The sequence below is a fragment of the Phocoena sinus genome, chromosome 10, assembly GCF_008692025.1.
Source record: "Phocoena sinus isolate mPhoSin1 chromosome 10, mPhoSin1.pri, whole genome shotgun sequence".
NCBI lineage: Eukaryota > Metazoa > Chordata > Mammalia > Artiodactyla > Phocoenidae > Phocoena > Phocoena sinus.
This window is the reverse complement of record NC_045772.1, coordinates 25,360,801-25,384,261: the sequence shown is the minus strand read 5'-3', so window position 1 is coordinate 25,384,261 and position 23,461 is coordinate 25,360,801. Positions and strand designations below refer to the sequence as shown.

The 23,461-nt window shown below is 43.6% G+C and overlaps 2 protein-coding genes across 2 annotated transcripts in view; one reads left to right on the top strand and one right to left on the bottom strand.

Annotated features, from left to right (window-relative positions):
- Window positions 1–2,168, bottom strand: part of CCDC38 (coiled-coil domain containing 38) — a 41,711-nt gene extending 39,543 nt beyond the window's left edge. The window contains exon 1 of the mRNA XM_032646925.1: window positions 2,001–2,168. Within this exon, the coding sequence (XP_032502816.1) occupies window positions 2,001–2,045 (45 nt within the window). The 5' untranslated portion in view covers window positions 2,046–2,168. The remainder of the gene's footprint in view (window positions 1–2,000) is intronic.
- Window positions 2,052–19,930, top strand: AMDHD1 (amidohydrolase domain containing 1). The gene is made up of 9 exons (XM_032646221.1): window positions 2,052–2,448; window positions 4,205–4,311; window positions 5,689–5,753; window positions 7,731–8,008; window positions 10,080–10,305; window positions 11,289–11,413; window positions 16,840–16,933; window positions 17,539–17,699; window positions 19,022–19,930. Exons 1-9 carry the CDS (start codon window positions 2,312–2,314, stop codon window positions 19,107–19,109), a joined length of 1,281 nt encoding a protein of 426 aa, XP_032502112.1. The 5' UTR covers window positions 2,052–2,311; the 3' UTR covers window positions 19,110–19,930.
- Window positions 19,931–23,461: the final 3,531 nt, after the last annotated feature.

Genomic DNA, 23,461 nt, shown 5'->3' with positions numbered 1-23,461 from the left:
CACCCACAGATATAAATTCCCATGAAGAAAAAGTATGATTTCTTTTAGACTTACCAAGAGCTTGTAAGCTTTAAGAACATGGTATATTCTTTGAAGGACTGTTGGTTGAAATCAGATCTTTAACTTAATTGACCAGCAAGACAAATAGCAGGATTAAAATAAACTAACAGTAATAATAATACTTCTTTAGAGCTAGGCACTGGGCCGAGTGATTTACACTTCATCTTATTTAAAGCTCAAACAAGTCCATAAAGTAGAATCAATTATTCCCATGATATGGATGAGGAAAATGAGGCTTAGAGAAATTAAGTAAATTGCCCAAGGTCAAATAGCTCATAAGTTACAGAAGTGGGATTACGACAAGTTTACTGAACCCCACAGCCTTCTATGTGCCTATAATTTCACCCCGTGCTTAGTTTATACCTCTAATTGCAACATCTGCAAATATGCCTATAATTGCAAAATGTAGCAGATTCAAGTCTTTAGCATAAATTTTATAAACAAAATGTTAATATTTCTCTATGAATTAGTGACTTTATGTGTTTCTATTTTCCACTGTTTCTATGGTTGTTCAAGAAATTCCGTTTGGATTTTATACTTCTTTTTTTTTTTTTTTTTTTTTTTTTTTTTTGCGGCACGCAGGCCTCTCACTGTTGTGGCCTCTCCCGTTGCGGAGCACAGGCTCCGGACGCGCAGGCTCAGCGGCCATAGCTCACGGGCTCAGCCGCTCTGCGGCATGTGGGATCTTCCTGGATCGGGGCACAAACCTGTGTCCCCGGCACTGGCAGGCAGACTCTCAACCAGTGCGCCACCAGGGAAACCCCTATACTTCTTATAGTATTATTTCTCTGTATATATTATACCTTTTTTTTAAAACTGTGAAAGACACACATCTGTTTCTGATTGTGTGTCTGAGCTGAGTAATCTATGAATTTTTTTCCCCTTTAGGGTCTCTTTTATTCACATTATCTATTTAATTCTTCCTCCCTCTTCTTTTTCTCTCTTTCCTGTCTGATCTGTCTCTTTCATGGCCGTAATATGAAGCTTAAGTATATTCGTATTTATTGTGTTCATTTAAAGGCGTTTTTGCTTTCTCTTCTTCGTTTTTAAATGGCTTTATAGTGACAAAAAATGGACTTTTAGATTTTGTGGTAGGTTTGCTGGCCGCAGCTTTCTTTTATCGTATGTTATTTGCGTCCATAAAGTGTCTTCCTTTTGATTGTAAAGTTTTTGTTTTCCTATCTTTGAATGTCCTGCAAGGCCTAACAAAGAGCTTCTAATAAAAGTGTATAAACAAAATAAAATATTTGAGAAACTCAAAACCCAGTGCCTGCCAGTGTATTCACAGCAACTGACAGGCAGGAAGAGATGTGGCTAAGAATTACAGACCATCTTCCTTAAACAAACTTAATTCGGTCTCCAACCTCGGTGAGGACAGGCCCCACCGGATACAGTTGCGGTGGGCGACACTGAGCTGAAATCAATCTTACCTCGACGAGTTTGCATTCAGGAGCCGTTCCAACCTATCCTTCAGGAAGGCGAAGGATAGGGAAAGATGGGCGAAGGCGCCAATCGATTTTTTAGTCTCGGCTCTATCCTCCCCTGCCCTGCTCCCCCTTCATCTCGGGGACCGTGTAGTAGTGGATCCGGGGGCGGAGCGGGCCAACCGCAAAGTGCGCGGCACCCGCGGTACTCGCGGTCGCGCGGACCCTGGAGCGACCCCCCCACCGACTCCCTCTCCTTCCCATCCCCGGGTTCCCTCTGCGGGCGGCCCCCCGAGTCCCAGGCTGCCGCGAGTTTCCGGTCAGAGGTTTCTCCCCACTCTGTCCCCTCCCGGGACTCTGTCTCAGGTTCCGGTCCCTGCCCCTACCCAGGTCCCCCTCCTCCCCCATTCTGCGCACTCCGGGCCCCCTCGCCCTCGGTGACTCCTTTCCGCCAGGTCACGTGATCGTCGCAGCCCGCCTTTCTCTCTCCCCTACGCAGAGAAGCAGTTTCCTTACCTGTAAAGTAGGGACAGGACTCTCTACCACATTTACCCAGAGCATGACAAAGCGAACAGGAAAGAGAAGATTCCACTATAACGTTTATTACTAATCATCATTCTCGTTGCTGGTACTCTTATTGCCGGTTCGTAGTGGGGGGAGGCGCGCATCCCCGGCGGTCTGGACTGGCAGCTGCTACGAGCGCCCGCCCCCGCCCCGCCCCTCCTTGCTGGCCCCGGGCGGCACCGCCTGCGGACCTGTCCTCTCTAACGCTGGCAGCCAGCGGCGGGAGCCGCACAGCTTCTGCTAGACCTGCGGTGCGCAGCGACATGGCGGACGGCCACCGCCTCCTGCTGGAGAACGCGCGGCAAGTGGTGCTGGTGTGCGCCCGCGGCGAGCGCTTCCTGGCGCGGGACGCGCTGCGCAGCCTGGCGGTGCTGGAGGGCGCCAGCCTGGTGGTGGGCACGTAAGTGGCCGCGCGCTCTGGAGCTGCGGGCGCCCCGGGTCGTGTGCTGGGGGGCACCGGTCAGCCAAGGCCCAGCTTGGTGCTCTTTCTGTAACTTGTGCGCTGTGGAGGGGAACGCGGTAACAGCCTTTTCGCACCCAGGGAGTCATTGGCACGCCTGCCTTTTAGGCGCCTGTTGCTAATGTATTTGGCCGCCTCCGGTTGTCATTCAGTTGAAGAAACCTCTCTCAAGCTGCACATCCCACTGGGGAGCGTCAAGATCCCGCTTCTGCTGATAAAATATAATTGCAGCAATCTGAAGGCGTAGGGGTTCTCTCCAATGCTTCTTGAAGTGCGGACGGGGGACCACCTGACTCAGACGGCCTGAGATTTTTCTTTTTAAAGACAGACTTCTGATGCCGCCCCCCCATCCCCAGATCTTTTTTCTTTTTTTCAAGTTTTATTGAGATATAATTGGCATACAGCACTGTATAGATTTAAGGTGAACAGCACGATTTGACTTACATACATCATGAAATGATTACCAGTAAGTATAGTGAACATCCATCCTCTCATATAGATACAAATTCAAAGAAGTAGAAAAAAATTTTTTCCTTGTGACCAGAACTCCTAGGACGTATTCTTTGAACAACTTTCATAAGTAACATACAGCAGTGTTCATCATATTTATCATGCTGTACAGTACATCCCTAGTACTTATTTATCTTATAATTGGAAGTTTGTACATTTTGACTACCTTCATCCAATCCCCTCCACCCAGTCCCCACCTATCCCCAGGTCTTTTGAATCAGGATCTCTATGGGTGGAGTTCTGAGATCTGAATTTTTACAAAGCACGTCTCCCACCCACTTCGTCTGCACCCCAAAGCTTGAGAACCACAGAAAATGTTCAGATGGCGATGGTTTGGGGTGATAGATAATTAGGATTCAGCCACCAGAAAGAGAGGACATTTTCCGTTACTTTCATTTACACTTCTGAGAATAAAAGAACAGCCAGAGTTTGGAAGGGTGGACTTGGAGTGGTAATGAGGGTTGGGTGCCCATCTGAATTGGAGAGCCCATGGCACTGCGATTACACAAGTCTCATCCCTTATCTGAATCTGCTTAGGGTTGTGTAAGAGCCCAGCTTTTAGGGACTCTGTGTGTGTTTGTTTTTAATTAACAAAGAAATAAAAACATTCCCAGTGTTACTGTCAAAAACTTGTTAAAATGAGTTAACAGAATTGCATGGATGTAGGAACCTAGGGCTAGTTGATGGCCGTACTCCACGGAGGATCCAGACCCGATGCCTACTGTCTTGCTCAGCTGAGCACTGCCCTCTTGCTCACAGGCACTCCAACATCCAGGATTGCTGTGCCATCTCTCATTATGGTGTCTACATTCCAGCCAGTAGGAAGTAGGCAGAGAAAACGATCCTATTGGCTAGAACTTAGTCACATGGCCACACCTGGCTGATGGGAGACACGGAAAGGTGGTCTTTATTCTGGGTGGTCATGCCTCCAGCTAAAATTTAGGAATCTAGCACTGTGGGAAAAGGGAACATTGATCTTGGGGAACAATTAGCAATCTCTGCTACACCTGATTTGACTTTTTGCCTTGCATGTGGCTAGAGTCAATTTCCAAAGACACACACTCAAGAAGGAAATACAATAAATATTGACTGACACCAAAAGGCATCAATAATGTGATCATTGGTCAAAATTTTCACAATATTTCCCCCAAAGTTAGTAATAATTTCTTAATTTTTTTTTTTTCAGAGATGGGTTCATAAAAGCCATCGGTCCTGCTGATGCTATCCAAAAACAGTTTTCAGAAGAAACATTTCAAGAAAGAATTGACTGTTCCGGGAAATGCATCTTGCCAGGTATTAACCTCTTTTTCAGTAAAGCCCTGAAAGCAGTTTTAGTAGTGTAAAGAGGAAGAGTAGTAGCTTGTTTTAAACAAGGTTTCACAATATTATGAAAATATAATAGCTACCATTTATTGAATTTCTACTAGTAAATGTCTAGCTGCTTTACAAACACACTTTCATGTTGAATGAAACCGAACTGCCCTGGAAGGTAAGTATCATTATCTACACATTGCAGATTAGAACACTGATGTTTAGGGGTGAAATATCTTACCAAAGATCTCTAAACAGGTGAAGGGCAAACTGGGAGTCCCACCCATTCATTCACTCCACTTCTTCCCACTCATATGTTGAAGAGAACCAGCTGTGCTGGGCTTGGGTTCAAAAGCTGTTGGAAGAATTTTATTAATCCATGGCATAGGGGAGGCAAAGACAGCAAATTGCTCTCTGTAATTCCAGAATATACTCTAAATTTGTATAGAGTATGAAACAAAGGACCCATCTCCAGGCGAAAAAACATAAACCAAGAAACCCTAGAGGTTTCATTGAAGTTCATTTGTATCTTCAGTGATTGATAACAGAATCAATTTATTAACCATTATCTCCTACATTTTCTATGTTCTATGTAATCCTCTGAAACAAATTTCACAAATTTTGAGTTCTGCGCAAACACAGAGGCTAGGATTTATACTTGTGTGCTGTGTGTGTGTGACAGAGCTTCTGCTATCTGGTCCTTGGGGGTCAGGAGAGAAAGTCAGGGTGAAACCTCATGAGAAAGAGCAGAATATGGTAGAGAATATATGGTGGGGACTTTTGATTTTACTCCGATCGGAACCACTAATGAGCCATTTAATCTATGAGGCACTTTGAATGTTCTGGAAGGACGGACTTTACCAAATTGTACTGGGATAAACAAAAGTTTCAAGTGACCATTTTATAGTTTCTCTTTAATTAAAATATTTTTCTTTCTTAAAGAAAGATTCATCTTTCTGATTTTATACTTTTCCTGCTCAAAGTTGAGGGTAGGGATAGTATTATTCTTTTTCACACCCAGATTCTTCCTTGGTCATATAGTCCTTGGTTTTGCTCAGCTAATAGATTTGACATCCTGTTCTAAAAGGTTGCTTGGTGAGCATGGATTTATTGGGCAAAAGGAGCTGTATTTCTTTAGGGGATATTTTCATCATGTTAAGTCACCCTCCTCCATTAGAGCCTTCTAGACCAACCATGCAGGGAGTCTTCTTGGAACCATGCAGACAAATTCTCCCTTCTCCCCCCTCCTCCAAGATGGCTGACCACCATCCTGCTTTCCTAAGAACTGTATAGTAGAGTCTGCCTGCTAAGTGCTTTCTGTTTCTTAACTTTAAACGTGATTTGATTTATTGATTACAGGTTTAGTGGATGCACACACACATCCAGTATGGGCTGGTGAAAGAGTTCATGAGTTTGCGATGAAGGTAACTGCAATAAACAATAGCAAATCAAAATAAAGCACAAATATAGACATGGTTTTCTAGAGTTTGTAGGCTGTTAGGCTTTACAACAAATGTTTACATGTCTTTTTAACGGATATTTTTACTGGCTTGGACTATGGAAATCAATTACAACAAAATTAACCAATTTATAACTTGGTACCAAACCTTTATACTGTGCCCAGGGCTGTCAGTCATTTCAAGTATAATAGTTTTCAAGCTGTTTTAGCTGCCGAATCCTCCTTTTAAAATAGAGCTGACCTGCTTTGCTCACTAATTTCTCCTCTCTTTTCTTTTCCTCATTCCATCCCTTGGTAGCCTTTGAAGGGACTCCAGGAAACAGTTTGAAAATCACCATTCATTGGGGTCAAACTTGGAAAAACATATTATTAATCACAAAAATAAAATGTCTTATATTGTTCCCACTTTTTTTCCAGAAAAATGAAACTTATTAAGAAACATAAATTGTAGTCTTTGTCAGTCATTAATTAGCTGCAGTCAACCCTCAAATCCCTGGTTTGAGTCATTTTCACATTGTTTATTTCCTGGTTTTTAGTAGACTTTATTTTTTAGAGTAGTTTTAGGTTCACAGAACAATTGAATGAAAGGTACAGAGATTTCCCATATACCACTGCTCCCTGCCCCCTGCCCAAAGCACAGCCTTTTCCATTTTCAACATCCCTGACCAGAGTGGTACATTTGTTACCATGGATGAACCTACATTGACACATCATCATCACCCAGAGTTCATAGCTTTCATGACTGTTGACTCTTGTTGTGCATCCTTTAGGTTTGGGCAAATGTGTAATGACATGCCCCCACCACTGTAGTATCATACAGAGTAATTTTACTGCCCCCAAAATCTTCTCTGCTCTGCCGCTTCATCCCTGTCTCCCCCCAGTCCCTGGCAACCACTGATCTTTCTACTGTCTCCATAGTTTTGCCTTTTCCAGAATGTCATAGACTTGGAATCCTACAGTACGTAGCCTTTTCAGGTTGTTCCCTCCGTGTCTTTTCTTCACACTGTTTTTTAAAAACCTGTGCAGCCTAACAGCTAAATTGGATTATTTCAGAAAAAGAAAAAATTTCTTCAAAAATGGTCTACCTTTCTCAACAATCTAGAACTGTTTTTAAGACTTTCGTAAATCATTGAATTTCAGAGCCGAAAATCAACCTTAGATTTACGGTCTAATTCTCTCATTCAATGATGCAGAAAGTGATGCAAAAAGGGCCAAACCCATCAGGTGTTGGTTTTTTTTTTTAACACGAAATGAACGAAGATCATTTATTATAAAACCATTGAAACTTTCCTTAAAAGCTTGAGTTTGCAATAACTTGAACGTGACAGAATTAAGAACAGAAGGGAAGGGTGTGACTAAGGGAGCCCCGCAGGCGGGGACACTTTGTTTGCACCACACTCCCTGCTGCCCAGAGTAACAGGGGTCCAGTGGGATCCCAGAAAGAGCCTCTTTATTTGCTTGAGTGACAGAGGTCAGGCCCGAAACTCTAGGTGGCCAAATACTGAGGGGTGGAAATGCTCTGGGTCTCTTAGTGGGGACTTGAATAAACCACAGTGAGGTCCCTAATCGCCTAAGCTTTGCTTTCTCATAGGTACCGAGACTAGCTGGTACACACCGAGACTGACTGGCTTGTTAAAATACCAAAATACTTTTGTACCTGTTGGTAAACTGTCGCTAGCCTGAGGCCCCAAGTCCTCCCCACATCTCCCATTTCTGCCATCCCAGTCCCTTCCTGAAACACCTCTGACCCCTGCAACTCCCCACCACCCTGGCAGAGTAGGGACTTCCAGAAGGATGGTGCCCCACCATCCTTCCTGATCGGTTGGTGCCTGTGCCATATCAATTGTCAGTCATGTCGAATATCACCCCTGTACGTAGGTTCTGTAGAGCTGCCTGCAACCTCCCTGCATTTTGCAGACCTAAGGGTGAACCGTGTGTTCAGTTGGCAGGAGCCACATACATGGATATCCACCAGGCTGGAGGAGGGATCAACTTCACGGTGGAGCGCACGCGCCAGGCCTCGGAGGAGGAGCTGTTCAGTTCCTTCCAGCAGCGGCTTGGGTGCATGATGAGGGCGGGGACAACGCTGGTGGAGTGCAAGAGCGGATACGGCCTCAGCCTAGAGACGGAGCTCAAGATGCTACGCGTGATTGAGCGCGCCCGGCGGGAGCTGGACATCAGCATCTCAGCCACTTACTGCGGGGCTCACTCGGTGCCAAAGTAACCTCAGCCGAAGGGACCGGGGTTTAACTCAGGGTACTGAGAACGCAGAAGGGCTCATGTGGTGCCTAAGTGGGGCTGCGTTCTCCAGGGAGTGAAGGTGCACCAGCACATTAGCTCTTGCAGAGGGACCAGTGGAACCTTTGGAAAGGTGTTCTGATTCCAACCTTCAGGCGTCTCACACACATGGGTTTAGGAAGGCGGGCCCCACCAGACCCATTCGTTTGCAAGTCCCTTAATAGTGAAGGAAGAGGAGATGTTCAAAACTCTTGGTTAACAAAAAGAAATTCCCCTGATAGGTCCTTTAAAATGACAGATATTAATTTAAATAGTTTCCCATGACAGTGAGCCCTGAGCCCAAAGGCACTTCAGGAATTGAGTAACACCCCGTGGGAGGTAGATCAAATCTTGACGTCAAGATGACGTAGGGAGGTTTTTATTTTTGTTCATCTGTTTGCTTGTTTAGCAGCAAACATTTTTGTTTTAATGCTGTAAATGTTTTTTTCAACTTTCCTCTTTACCTAGAAAGTTCCTACTGTATGGATTTGCTGTAGAGAATTCTCTCCCCTTCTGCATCTGCATCTCATCCATCCCGGAATTACTAGATCAGAAGGCCTGCAGTCCTAGAACCAAACGATCAGACGTCTCCAAAGTCTTAGTGCAGTTTTAAGTGGTGATAACTAACTTAGATAATAAATGCTGCAGGCTTACAAAAATGGTTTAATCACATAAATAGCCCATTTAATTAAGTCATATTCATAAGTTAATTAAATCTTTTAAGGTTAATCATTAAAAAATGTGTACATTTCTTTAGTTCTGTGAACTTTGACAAAGAAAATTTTAATGTTAATATTTCATTTACCATCTTTAATCAAAGGAACTAAAAAAATTAACATTGAAATTATTATGAAAAATTTACAGAACTAAGTAGAAAAGAAATAGAAATACTTAATATTTCCAATGATGTCTGTTGTATGTTTTTAGCATTTATACTTCTGAAATTATTATGGCTTGAAACTGCACTAAGACTTTGGGGATATCCTGTCTATTATAGTCTGTTTTTTTTTGTTTTTTTTTTTTTTTAGTAGGAAAGACAATGTGACATGGCAGAAAAGTCTCAGGCTTTGGAGGGACACCAGACCTGGGTTTGAGTCTAGCTTAGCTACTTCCAGCTGGGTGATTTTGAGTTAAGTTTTGATCACTTAACTTTTCTGAACATGAATTGCTTATCTGTAAACCAGCTAAATAACACGCTTATCCTGTATGGTTGTCTCGAGAATTAGAAACAGCATATATAAGTACGTGTCTCCTCAGAGCCCACCTCTATCTACCCACCCAGATGGTTTTTGCTGAGAGCCTTCTGTGTGCCAAACACAAGGCTAAAGTTTTACAGAAAATTTCTCCATCTGCCAGTGAGCCTCTGAGGTCTGATCTTGATCCCCGAAGATAAAGCCTGAGGCCCAGAGGATGCCAAATGACGTCTACATTATGTGTCCAAAGTTATACGGCTAGCAAGTGGCGCAGCTCTGTGTCTGACTTCAAAAGCCCAGACCTTTCTCATGTATAACTACCCCAGAATCTTAGAAAGAATTTCAGGGCCTCCTACTGTCTTCTTCCCCTATGTCTGATGAGACAGAAAGCCTTAGGCAGATGCTCCTAGAAACAGTGTGGAGGAAGAAAAAGTCAGGGAAACAGCTTGGCCCAGGTAAGGGGCTCACGGTTGGGTTGTCAGGGAAGCATCCAGGATGTCCTCTACGTGTCCTTGACAAGAAGATTCAGTTTTTCAGCCAGGCATTCCCAAAGGCAACCCAGATGTGCCAGAATGGATGAACCATCTGAGTCTCTGCCTATAGGGTCAGTGTATACAGAAGTCTTATCAATACCTCTGCTATGTAGGCTCATCCCGATTGCTAAGAGTCCTGAGTTATAGCTTTGATCTTCTCTTTACCTTTCTGGGGCTTGGGGTCATTCACCTACAATTTCTCAGGTTCTCCAAGTGCCAAAAAAACCCTTTCTCCAATTAAAAAAAAAAAAACTTGCCCACGGTAATCTCACTTTCTTCTTCCCTCAGAGGAAAAACTGCTACTGAAGCCGCTGATGACATCATCAATAACCACCTCCCAAAGCTGAAGGAACTTGGCAGAAATGGGGAAATACACGTTGACAATATAGATGTGTTCTGTGAGAAGGGCGTCTTTGATCTCGATTCCACCAGAAGGATTCTTCAAAGTGGGAAAAATATAGGGTTACAGATTAACTTCCATGGGGATGAACTCCACCCAATGAAGGCTGCTGAGGTATGGGTGACCTTTTGCTTTTCCTTTGTCGACACTCGTGCTGTGGAAAACTTAATGAGTTTGTTCCAAGGAAGGAGTAACCATCTGAAAAGATAGAGAACGGGGAAATTGGTTTGAAATATGTGCAGGTTGGTGTGGTTGAGCCTTGGAATCCCAGACTTTTTTGCTGATCATTTACTTTTATTATTTCCTCCTGGTGATACTAGTAGAAAAAAGAAGTACCTCTGTGATCTCATTCACTAAATTCACAACCTATTTTGACTGGCACGCAAAGCCACCCTAGCTCAGTCTGTTAATGTCACAGGTAGCTTCTAGGGCCTTTCTGTGACAGCATCCAGAGGGCTTTTAGTGGAGCATACCATTAATAACCACAGGATGACTTTAAAATCTATGTGTCTTCTCCAGATTAATGTATTCATGCTTTCTACAAATAGTTGAGTATCTGCCGTGTGCCGGGCATTGTTCTAGGCACTGAGAATTCAGCAGTAAGACGCACCAAACCCCTGCAGTTGGGGGTCTAGCTCTTTCCTCTAAGCCCTGGAGCTACATAAACAACTGCCCCTGGGGCATAAATACAGATGTAGATAGTCTACATGTGTCTCGACCACCACGCGTTCAATATGATCTCTTAATATCACGTCCAAATCTTGTCCTGTGTTTCCTGCCCCAGTGAATGACATCATTATCCATCTGTTGCCTAAATCGAGACCCTGGATGTCATTCTGACTCCTCCCTCCCCCTCACCTACTGCATTTCAGCCAACCAGCAAGTCCTCCCAATTCTCCTCCTAAATATCTCTGGATCCACTTCACCACACTGCCCACTTCAGATCACCGAGCTTGTGCTCGTGAGAGGTAGTTGGCAAGAAATCTTAATAATAGAGTGCTGTTTATTTTTGCAGGAAAAAACATTTGCTGGCACGTTATTGATTTGTTGTTGCTGTTGGTGAAACTTCTCTCTGTCTCTCTGCCCATTTTGTTTAGCTCGGGGTGGAACTGGGAGCCCAGGCAATCAGTCACCTGGAAGAAGTGAGTGATGAAGGCATTGCTGCCATGGCAGCGGCCAGGTGCTCTGCTGTCCTCCTGCCCACCACGGCCTACATGCTGAGGTGAGGTTGTTTCTCCCCTCAACATGAGAGCTGCAAGTATAAGCTGTGGACACACAGACTTCCAAGATGCCCCAAATATTCATCACCCTTACAAATCCCTTAAAAATGCAGATCAAGGGCTTCCCTGGTGGCGCAGTGGTTGCGAGTCTGCCTACCGATGAAGGGGACACGGGTTCGTGCCCCGGTCCGGGAAGATCCCACATGCCACCGAGCGGCTGGACCCGTGAGCCATGGCTGCTAAGCCTGCACGTCCGGAGCCTGTGCTCCGCAACGGGAGAGGCCACAACAGTGAGAGGCCCGCGTACCGCCAAAAAAAAAAAAAAAAAAAAAAAATGCAGATCAGGAAAACTTAGCTCATGGAAGATGCTAATACTGGTATGATATTTGTAATGAATTACCCCGAGGAAGGAGCTTAGACCCAAATTGTGTTTGAGTGGTGGGATTACTGGGGAGAGTGGCGCTTTCTTTTTCTTTCTTCCTCATTTTTGGAATTTTCCAATTAAAAATCAATATGCATTACTTTTATAATTAGAAAATAGTGATATAGGCTTTATACTTTAAAAAAACATGCATAAGATATTAGGGATATTTCACAGTATTCTGAATCTGAATGAGCTGCTTTCTAAGAGGATACAAGTGGGGACCATAATCCTCATAAATCCTGGGAGTGGGAGGAAAGAGGAGATGTCTAAGTATATTTTGTGGCACCTCCCCGGGGATTTGGCTGTGTGCCCTCAATGGATTGAGTCCGTGTAGTCCATCTTTTATCACGGCCATTGCTCCAGTTCAAATATGAGACCTGAGGTCTCCTGACTCATTGAACCACTTCCATGACAGCCACCGAATTTGTGGTCAGAAGGTCCAGCATTCAAGAGGCAGTTGATTTCCTCTTAGGACTGGGTGCCTTCTCTGCGGCTGTGATACATGTTTTTTTGTGGGGAGGGGCGTGATTCCGCAGTTACGGCCTTAGGACAGAGGTTCTCAAACGTGGAGTGATTTTGCTCCTCGGGATATTTGACAGTATCTGGAGACATTTTTGGTTGTCACAACTAGGGGGTGTCACTGGCATCTAGTGGGTAGAGGCCAGAGATGTTGCTAAACATCCTACAGTGCACGGAAAAACCTTCTACAACAAAGAATCATCCAGTCCAAGACATTAATTGTGCTGTGATTGAGAAACTCTGCCTGAGGGATTGGAAAAACAGGTTCAAGTAACTTTTTTTTTTTTTTTTTCTATGGTGCGCGGGCCTCTCACTGTTGTGGCCTCTTCCGTTGCGGAGCAGAGGCTCCGGACGCGCAGGCTCAGCGGCCATGGCTCACGGGCCCAGCCACTCCACGGCATGTGGGATCCTCCCAGACCGGGGCACGAACCCGTGTCCCCTGCATCAGCAGGCGGACTCTCAACCACTGCGCCACCAGGGAAGCCCATCAAGTAACTTTTATAAGGGAGAAGAAAGGAATATTGCAGTGCTTTTTTCAAATTTATTATGATTTTATACACACATATATATATAAAATATTATACATTTCTCTTATTACTATTCTCTTAAAGAGTAGACATAAGGTAGGTTACCGTCAGGAAATATCCATCAATAACTATTCTCAGTATGATCAGCTGCTTTTCTTGCAAATCTCAATAGTCATCAGAGTCATCAATCAAGACTTAATCTGGTTAATTTTCCACCACCCAAGGAATAAGTTTTTACAACAGAAAAGGATTCCTTTAACTCACCTTGAATCTCTTAAGACAGAGCAAAAATCTGAGACCTGCGGTGCTGGAGGGCAGTTCAGCATTAAAAGTCTGCACTTTGTCCCTATGCCAGTGGCAGCTGCCACGTGCCATCACCACAAGATGGGTTTAACATTCTGTTTGGATGACAGGGGCAACCAAAGGGAAAGCCACGCTCTTCTCTGGCTTCTCTGTTTCTGTATTTCTCTGATCTCTCCATCAGGAGGAACCTGCAGGTTTCCTCGCTGCGCCCTGAACTCTCTTGACTCTCATTTCCGGAATAACCATTGCCTTATGCCACTCAAGGGCTTCTTTTAATCATTATTTTATGCATCTTTGTATATAATATTTAAATTTATTCAGGACACATTCACCTTAGCTTATCTGGAGCCCCCTTTATAATTTTACTGCCTTGTACATACATATATTTTTCCTCCTTAAGTAGTTCGGGAAAGGGAGAGGAGGCCGTCAGAGTGACCAGCAGGGAAATTTTAACGTCTACCCTTTCCTCACTCTGTATCTCTCCTTCACTCACCTCTCTCACGCATTGTCCTAGCAGAGAAACACTATTTTAAGTGGTCCTGGAAACTGCCTGTTGTAGACTGGGAATGCTTCAAGGGCAAGTGTCACCTTTGTACCCCCAATCCTTGATTAATTTCTGTATTCAACATGCGTGTTGGGGGCCCATTACTTGTCAGGCACTGTTCTAGGCACTGTGGATCCAGCCACAAGTAAAACAGAGTCTTGTCCTCAAGGAGCTTACATTCTAATGGGGAGAGACAGACAATGTGCAAACCGACCAACGAACATAGAAAATGTCAGGTGATGCTTGGTGCTGTGAAGACAATCCAGGTGAGGCGAGAGGATAGAGAGTGTTTGAGGGGAGGGTGCTGTGTTTTTAGGATGGTCAGGGCAGGCTTTTGGAGGAGGGGACATTTGGGCAGAGACCTCCAGGAAGTGAGGGAGCAAGCCATATCTGGGGGAAGGAGCCGGGATAACTAGAAGAGTCTTCTGAGTGGAGATGGATGGTGAGTGCAGCGGTAGAAATGCACTGAGAGTATTTGAGGAACAGCAAGAGTGAGGCCAGAGAGGCACAAGCCAGGCAGGGAGAGATAGGCGACGAGGCCAGAAAGAGGGGCAGTTCTTGAAGGGCTGAGTTCATGGTGCAGACAGCAAGCCCACGGGAAGCCACTGAGAGTGGTTCAAAGCACGGCGACATGATCTAACTTATTTTTCTAAAAAATCCCTCTGGCTGCTAGGAAGAGAATATATTTTAAGGCCTTGAGGGTAGAAGCAGGAAAGCCAGTTAGGATGGTCTTAACAAATATCCTAGCAAGCAATGATGGTGACTTGGATGCAGGGTGGTAGCACAGGGATATAAAAATGAGTTGGATTCTGGATATAGTTTTAAGGGGGAGCCAACAAGATTTTCCGATGGGTTGGATGTGGACTGTGAGAAATGACTCAAGGATGACTCTGAGGCTTTAGTACCTGGCACAGAGTTTTCACTAATGGGATGGTTTTAGAATGACTGGCTGAGTTAATGACCAGGCAAGTTTTATTGGTCTCCATGTGTTAGATACCATATGCTTTTCATTGAAGCTGCTAAGAAGTCCCTGTATTTTGGGGAGAAAATAAAACTGAGGTGCAATGAAAACACAATAATAAAAAATTAAAGAATTCCTTTAACAAAAGATAATCAATCAGCTATTAATACCAGGCACTGTACTGGTACTAGAGACACAACGGTGAATAAGACACACATGGTCCTTCACGGAATTTGCAGTCTAAGCGTATGAAACATGATAAATGAATAGACAGTAATACCTATAGAGGTAATGAAAAGGATAATCACTTCTGGCTGAGTGACCAGGGAAAGTGAGCATGGGTGGGTGAGAGGTGAGCTGGGCCTGGGAATATGAATGCATTTCAGGGAGGGGTGGATATTCTAGGCAAGGAGAACGGCAGACTCAGAAATGTACAAATAGAAAACCCCAGTGGTTCGAGTGCAGTATTGGGTAGGACAGGGATGAGAAAGGAGGCCCTGAAAGAAGTGTGGGCTCAGTTTGTGGGGAGCCTCGAATGCCAAACTTAGGTGGACTTTGTATAAAACATAAATAGAACCTATTCTGAGCACAGAATTATTATTAATTATTAATAATTGATATATTAATTATTAATAATAAAGTTATTCTATTTTTTGCCATATTTAGTACACTCCTAGAATATAACAGTATCATTCATTCATTCAATCAAAAATATTCATTAGCCAGAGACAGGACTGGGTGCTGGGACAAATTATAAGAAAAAGAAATAATCCTTTCAATGATCCTTAGCCCCTGCTGGACTTGCCAGCAGAGGGGCAGGTGTAATAGTCTCAATACTTTACAACCAACCGATCAATCAAATTGAACTTAAGGCTAGAGTAGGGTCTCAAAGGAGGGGTCAGGGTTACCCTCAGCAGCTTTATTTAAAGACAGCTCCTGGGCAGTACAGGTTCATAATGGCTGAGTACCAGTCCACTATCATTGTCACGAAACAATAGCTATTGTTTCTAAAATGGAGGGGTGTGGGGCGCTGGGGAAGCCAGAGGAAATGAGGGCCAACAAGGTGACTGGGAAGGCTTTCCAGCGGAGGTCTCTCCTTGACCAAACTTCATTCAGGCTCCTCTGAGCCCCTCTCTCCACTAAACCTCAATCTTGCCTATAAACCTACAGGCTCTTAGCACAAATGATTTTATTCACCCACCCTCCCCAACATTATGAGACTTGAACAAACACTGGAATAGTTTCTAACAGCTCCAGGATGCCTCCCTAGAATGAGCCCAGGCCCCCTTAGAATACCTGTCTGAGAAAGCCCAACCTGCCAGGAAAATTAACTGTTTTTTCCAGTAAAACCTGGTGATAGGCAGATAGGCCTCTGAACTTCCTCTTAGAGCAGTTACTTTAAAAAGCTTGCAAGGGCTTCCCTGGTGGCGCAGTGGTTGAGAGTCCGCCTACCGTTGCAGGGGACACGGTTCATGCCCCGGTCCGGAAAGATCCCACATACCACAGAGCGGCTGGGCCTGTGAGCCGTGGCCGCTGAGCCTGTGCGTCCGGAGCCTGTGCTCCGCAGCGGGAGAGGCCACAACAGTGAGAGGCCCACGTACCGCAAAAACAGAAAAAAAAAGCTTGCAAGGAGGTCAGGGAGATACCCAATCCAGGAAGAAGCACAGATATGTTACATATTAGTTTCTTGGGCCTTCAAAAATTTAAAGGACCTATAATAATGTTTGAGACCCTCTCTCCCTCCCTCCCAAAAAAAGGAGAGGGAGAGATATGAACAAAAAATTGTAAAATATTAATTTAAAAAGCATTATTTAAACCTCATTGTTTATATTTGGGAGTCAAAAAAAGTTTATTACATTTGAAAACAATTTTAAGTTTTCTTCCTTTGCAAGAATCTCTGAATATATATAAAGATTGTCATGATAATCCCAAATTTAAAAGGTTAGCCATAGCCAAGTGATTTCAAAAGCAGGCTGATACAAATCAGGAGTCCTGCTGGACGCCACCACTAATCACTTAAGCTTGAGTTTCTGTTTCTTCTTCCAGAACACGAAAGGGTTGGATATCTTTAAGTCTGCTTCAACTCTGAACATCTGTTCTTCAAAAGTTCCACTTCTAGAGACTGACATCATTTTTTTCCCTCTCCTTAGACTGAAGCAACCTCGAGCCAGGAAAATGTTAGATGAAGGGGTAATAGTCGCTCTGGGCAGCGATTTCAACCCTAATGCGTATTGTTTTTCAATGGTAATTATTTTTAATGTGCCTTTCATAGTCTATGAAACTTCTACCAAGCATATAAATAATTTAAAAATATTTCACTAACTGTTAAAATGTTTCAAAGATCTGAAAAGATTTTCCTGTGAAACAAGAAAAGAGTGTGGACAGCAGTGTAATTGGGTATTTCTGTGCCACTTGAATGCCTCCAGGCTGAGAGAGAAGAGAGAAGGTTCTATTGATACTATGCTTTGATGCAGCCTCTGGGCACTGTGGTTTTACAGTAACCTATTTCCCCTCTCAGAATTGCATAAGCTCAAGGAAGTTTAGTAAGTTTTAGTAAGTAAATATGGAGGTGAGCTTCATCTTACACAGTAAGTGGCCTTGAAAAGTAATAAATAAATATTAAATACATATAGGGGGTGGGTGGGTAAGTAATCTCTATAATAAACGAATCTTTCCCAAAGCATAAGGAGCTTTACGAGTAAATGTAAATTTAACTTTTCTCATACTAATTTAGCCAGCTCCACTTATACATTTAACTATCATTATTTGTTGTGCTGTGTTGAGAAATGTCCTAGGTGGCAGCTGCCGTTTTGTTGCTTTTCTCCAATGCTTTTCTTTTCCCGTCTTAGCCGATGGTCATGCATCTGGCCTGTGTGAACATGAGAATGTCCATGCCCGAGGCCTTGGCCGCTGCCACCATCAATGCCGCTTATGCCCTGGGAAAATCTCACACTCATGGATCTTTGGAAGTAGGCAAACGGGGAGACCTCATTATCATCAATTCATCCAGGTGAGTGTTCTCCCAGCTGAGCCATTTTATTGTATGCCCACTGTAATATGGAGACTTGGTTTAAATCCCTTTTCCACTGATTATTAGTGTCAGGCTCTGTATAAGCTCAGCAGCTACCCAGTCTTCTTAGTGTCACCCCTTTCTAAGCAAAAACTCTCCCTCCAGGTCCTAAACTGCAGGGTAGACCAACTTTTCTGGTCTCTTCATCCATCTTACATCTTTCATGGATCTCCAGGTTTCTGTTCTGTTTACCTGGACTTTGGACTTGTGCCCCCTGGCCTGTGTTTGTTTTTCTTCTTGGGTTCTGACCTTTTCTGCTTGTGTTGGGCCACGCAGGTCCCAGCTCTGGCTTGTCATCCTGGTTCTGATTCATTACCTCTCTGACTTCTCATTCCTGCTGGATCCCAAAAGCCTTGCTTCAGTTTTCCTGCCTCATGTTTTGTATTACTCACTCACAGCCTGCTGCCTCCTGGGCCTCCAGTGTAACAAGCTGAGCTTTATTGTTCTAAATCTTAAAGTTGTGAATCCTATGGTGTCTGGACCCTAGCAAGCCTCTGCCAGGCCTTGGACCTCATGTTCAACAGAAGAGAGTGGCTCCACCATAATTCTACTCTCAAGGGTCATAAGCCATTGTCTCTATCGAGAGTGATGCTGGTGTTACCACTCATGCATCATTTAACTGAAGCAAATTTTTTTTTTTTTTACTGTTCCAATAACACTTTATGGACATTGAAATTTGAATTTTATATAATTTTTATGTCACAGAATATTATTGTCTTTGTTTTCCATTTTAAGTCCTAATTTAGAAAACCCCAAACAAGACTATCTTAGCTCAAGAGCAATAAAAAGCAAGCAGCAGGCCAGATTTGGCCCACAGACCACAGTTTGCCAACTGCTAGTCCAGAACAGTGGTTCTCAAAGTGCAGTCCCAGCAGCAAGGGCATCCTCTGAGAATTTGTTGGAAATGCAACTTCTCAGGCCTCTTGGACAGTCTACCAAACCAGAAACTCCAGGAGTGGGCCTAGCATCTCTGTCTTAAAAAGTCTTCTAGGTGAAAAAGATACATGCTAAAGTTTGAGAAGCACTGATCTAGAGTCATTGTTCTAATGTGAATCAAATATTTTAAGATCAAATACTTAATATCATTAAACAATATTGGATTTATCATAGACTAATTATCATAGTACTCTACCATTTTTTAAAAAGCCCAAATATTAACTACTAAGTGTAAAAAAATTTTTAGAGAATGTATTTTGACATTAGCATTTATTGACAGAGTGATGATTTTGACTTGTATCCATTTATGTTTGATTTCTTTCTAGATGGGAGCATTTGATTTACCAGTTTGGAGGCCATCACGAATTAATTGATTATGTTATAGCTAAAGGAAAAGTCATCTATAAAAAATGATTGATCTGTAAGGAAAGAGCACACTGTCCTACTGTTTAAGTCAATACAGTTATATTAAAAGTTAAAATACCTTAGTAGGTTACCAGAATGATGTCACTTAAATCTATTTCTGTATTTTGTTTATCCACTTGAAAAACCCAGGGGATTCACTTATTTTAACATGTGCACCTGGACGTATAAGCAAGTAAACCATTGGTGATGATAATCTCAAAGGATTAAATTACTTCACAAAGATTTTCTATACATATTCTGCAGGTTAATATGGTGGAGTATCACAGAAATGCCTTTGTGGGGAAATGCAGATTGGCAAATAGGTAGACATGGCTTAAAATTCCCATTTTGCTTCTACTTTTCAAATTTCAATTCTTAAACTATATTTACTGAAAATTGCGGGGGGTGGGGGAGTGGGAAATCCAAGTCAAATGCCACAGACTAAGCTAAAATGTAGCCATCTGTAATAAGCAAATAGTTTTTCTTTTCCCCACACAGTGTGTCTTTCTAGGTGCTCTTCGAATGCATTACGGTCCTCTGAGGGAGGGTGTTCTTCTGTTTTCTTCTCAACCCTTGCAATAGAGCTTCACAGCAGAGCTCAGGACTTGTCATTTTGTACACAAGTATAGGGACCTTCTTGTAATGGATGCATTTTGACCAAATCCAATAATGTAATTTTTTAAAAAGTTTTAGATTCTTCACATTACAAATGTATAAAAAAATCTATAGCTTTCAATAAATATTTGCTGTCACTATTATTGTTGTTGTTTACAGCCCTGGAAGCCAGTCAGTGGTGTCTATTAGAACCTTTTAGGAAATGAACAAATTACAGAAGAAAGTGGATTACATAAAGAAAAAGTGGATGATTATATAAACGAGTGTTTCTAAAGCCATGTGTTTACTTGAAATGTTTTTAAACGCTTTGATCATTCTTACAATCACAGCTGCATGATAAAACTTTGTCCTATTTATGAAGAAATGACTAGAGAAGTAAACATTAAGTACCCAAATTATCACCTATTTGAAGTTAATAGAGCCTGAACCAATGAGGCTTTACTGTATTCAACATAGATCAACTCAAGATACCCCTTGTCAGAAGGTTAAGGGTAACAGGACACATCGCTATCATGGGCTAGTAGCGTGGGGGTACCTGGAGCTCTGCCCCTCACATGCTTGGCAAAGAAGCCGTGAGGGGGTGTGGGAAGCACGAGTTGCTGTGGGAGACGCCTCCCCTATGATCAGTTTCCTAGTCGATGGTGGGAGTTTGGGATGCAGGAGATACATATAAAGGCCCAAACTAAAGATTAGGTCTGTCCTGGAACCCAAGCCACGTAGAAGTATATCCTTATAACTACGGAATAAAAAGGTGAAGCACTTCCTATTTTCTTTCTAGGAGATATTCACTCTACACAAGGAGTGTTCATGTCTTTTTTGAATGAAAGCAGAAGATACCCACCTGGAACTGCTTTAGTCCTCCCAGGCCAGTGTCCCGTAAGCTCTTGCAACTCATAGGAGCTGGCTGGAAATGCAGAACTTCAGTTCTACTCCAGACCTGCTGAAACAGAATCTGGTCTTGACAAGCCCACAGGTATTTGTATGCCCGTTCAAGTCTGAGAAGGGCTGTGGTCTAGACCCTAGCCACACGGACTTTCACACTGTGCCTCAAAATCGCCATTTGTTTTTGCTGCTCCAGGCCTTGCAGCACTGTTCCCTCTGCCTGGAGTGCTTGCCCTCTCTTCTCTAAGTGGGAAGTCAGAGCTAGCCACTGCCCCCCACACCAAGCTCCCATCCCTCTATGATAGCCTCTATAGCATTGCAATCAAACTGTCTTTCCCTTTAGATTGTGTGTTAGTAGAGGGCAGTGGCCTGGTCACGTCCCCAGGATCTAGTGTAGTGACTGGTTCATAGTAGGCGATCAGTGAATGAATTAATGAATGGCTGCACAAGCATACAGACGGTCCTAGGGAAAACTGCTTATTAAAACACACTCAGCAGGCCAACCCAGGAATGCAGTGTTAAGGAAAATACTTGTTATGTATATTGGAAAAAGCATATGAATTCCGGAATATAATGGATGATGCTTACGGGGGGAGTAAAGTGGAAAAGTGAAACCCAGTGAGAAACAATTCCATGGCTGGTGGAAAAGGGCATGGCCATCCTCAGCTTGAGAGATTGGAAAGATTTTGATGTGAGGGAAAGGCTCCGGAGATGGAGCATCATGGGGTGTACAGAAGGGGGGGGTGCCTGAGTCTTCCTAGAGTGGAGGGTTCAGCGGGGGTGGGGAAGGTCAGATCAACTCAGGTTGGGTCTTAGTTGCTGCACGAGGGCTTTCTCTAGTTGCGGCGAGCGGGGACTACTCTTTGTTGTGGTGCACGGGCTTCTCATTGCGGTGGCTTCTTTTGTTGTAGAGCACGGTCTGTAGGCACGCGGGCTTCAGTAGTTGTGGCTCGCGGGCTCCAGAGCACAGGCTCAGTAGTTGTGGCGCATGGGCTTAGTTGCTCTGCGGCATGTGGGATCTTCCCAGACCAGGGCTTGAACCCGTGTCCCCCGCACTAGCAGGCGAATTCTTAACCACTGTGCCACCAGGGAAGTCCTGGAACTTCATTCTTAAAGTCAGGGGAAGCCACTGCAAGTTTCTGAACAGGTTAGGCCCAGTACAAGAGTGTTGTGGCAGAAAGATTAATCTGGTTTTAGTGAACAGAGTAGGCACTCAGGTATGTGCTGTGTGAGTGGACTCTGGCAAGACACCTTAACCAAGTCCTCTGGTGGAGACAGTAGGAGGTATCAGGTGCTAGAAATCTGGGTGGAAAGCTCTGGAAATGGCACAGTGAGATGTGAACGCACTGACTAAATTTGGTTTGAAAAATAAGGAAGTTCCTCTATGACATACATCACAGCAAGACCCTTTTTGACCCGCCTCCTAGAGTAATGGAAACAAAAACAAAGACAAACAAATGGGACCTAATGAAACTTAAAAGCTTTTGCACAGCAAAGGAAAACATAAACAAGATGAAAAGACAGCCCTCAAAATCCGAGAAAATATTTGCAAACAAAGCAAGTGACAAAGGATTAGTCTCCAGAATTTATAAGCAGCTCATGCAGCTCAATATCAAAAAAACAAACAACCCAGTCCAAAAATGGGCAGAAGACCTAAACAGACATTTCTCCAAAGAAGATATACAGATTGCCAACAAACACATGAAAGGATGCTCAACATCACTAATCATTAGAGAAATGCAAATCAGAACTACAATGAGTTATCATCTCACACTGGTCAGAATGGCCATCATCAAAAAGTCTACAAACAATAAATGCTGGAGAGGGTGTGGAGAAAAGGGAACCCTCTTGCACTGTTGGTCGGAATGTAAATTGATACAGCCACTGTGGAGAACAGTATGGAGGTTCCTTAAAAAACTACAAATAGAACTACCATATGACCCAGCAATCCCACTACTGGGCATATACCCTGAGAAAATCATAAATCAAAAAGAGTCATGTACCACAGTGTTCATTGCAGCTCTATTTACAATAGACAGGACATGGAAGCAACCTAAGTGTCCATCGACAGATGAATGGATAAAGAAGATGTGGCACATATATACAATGGAATATTACTCAGCCATAAAACAGAACGAAACTGAGTTATTTGTAGTGAGGTGGATGGACCTAGAGTCTGTCATACAGAGTGAAGTAAATATTCTCAGAAAGAGAAGAACAAATACATATGCTAACGCGTATATATGGAATCTAAAAAAAAAAGATGGTTCTGAAGAACCTAGGGGCAGGACAGGAATAAAGATGCAGACGTAGAGAATGGACTTGAGGACATGGGGAGGGGGAAGGGTAAGATGGGACGAAGTGAGAGAGAGGCATGGACATATATACACTACCAAATGTAAACTAGATGGCTAGTGGGAAGCAGCCGCATAGCACAGGGAGATCAGCTCCGTGCTTTGGTGCTTTGTGACCACCTAGAGGGGTGGGATAGGGAGGGTGGGAGGGAGACGCAAGAGGGAGGGGATATGAGGATATATGTGTACGTATAGCTGATTCACTTTGTTATACAGCAGAAACTAACACACCATTGTAAAGCAATTATACTCCAATAAAGATGTTAAAAAAAAAAATAAGGAAGCTCATTAGCTCCCCCTCGGAATTTCACAGGAAGGACAGGCTTCAGGAGTGGTTTACCCAGCCGCTCAGTAATCCTGAAGACCCAGATCCCCTCCCTCCCTCTGTTCTGTCCTCCAGTGTTGGTGGCGCCCCAAGGCCAGGTTCCCCCAGGTGTGGCTGACTCGCAGCAGCCAGAGGGGCTTTGTGCTTTCTCACTGGGGTCAAGCAGAAGAGGGAGAAAGCCTGGC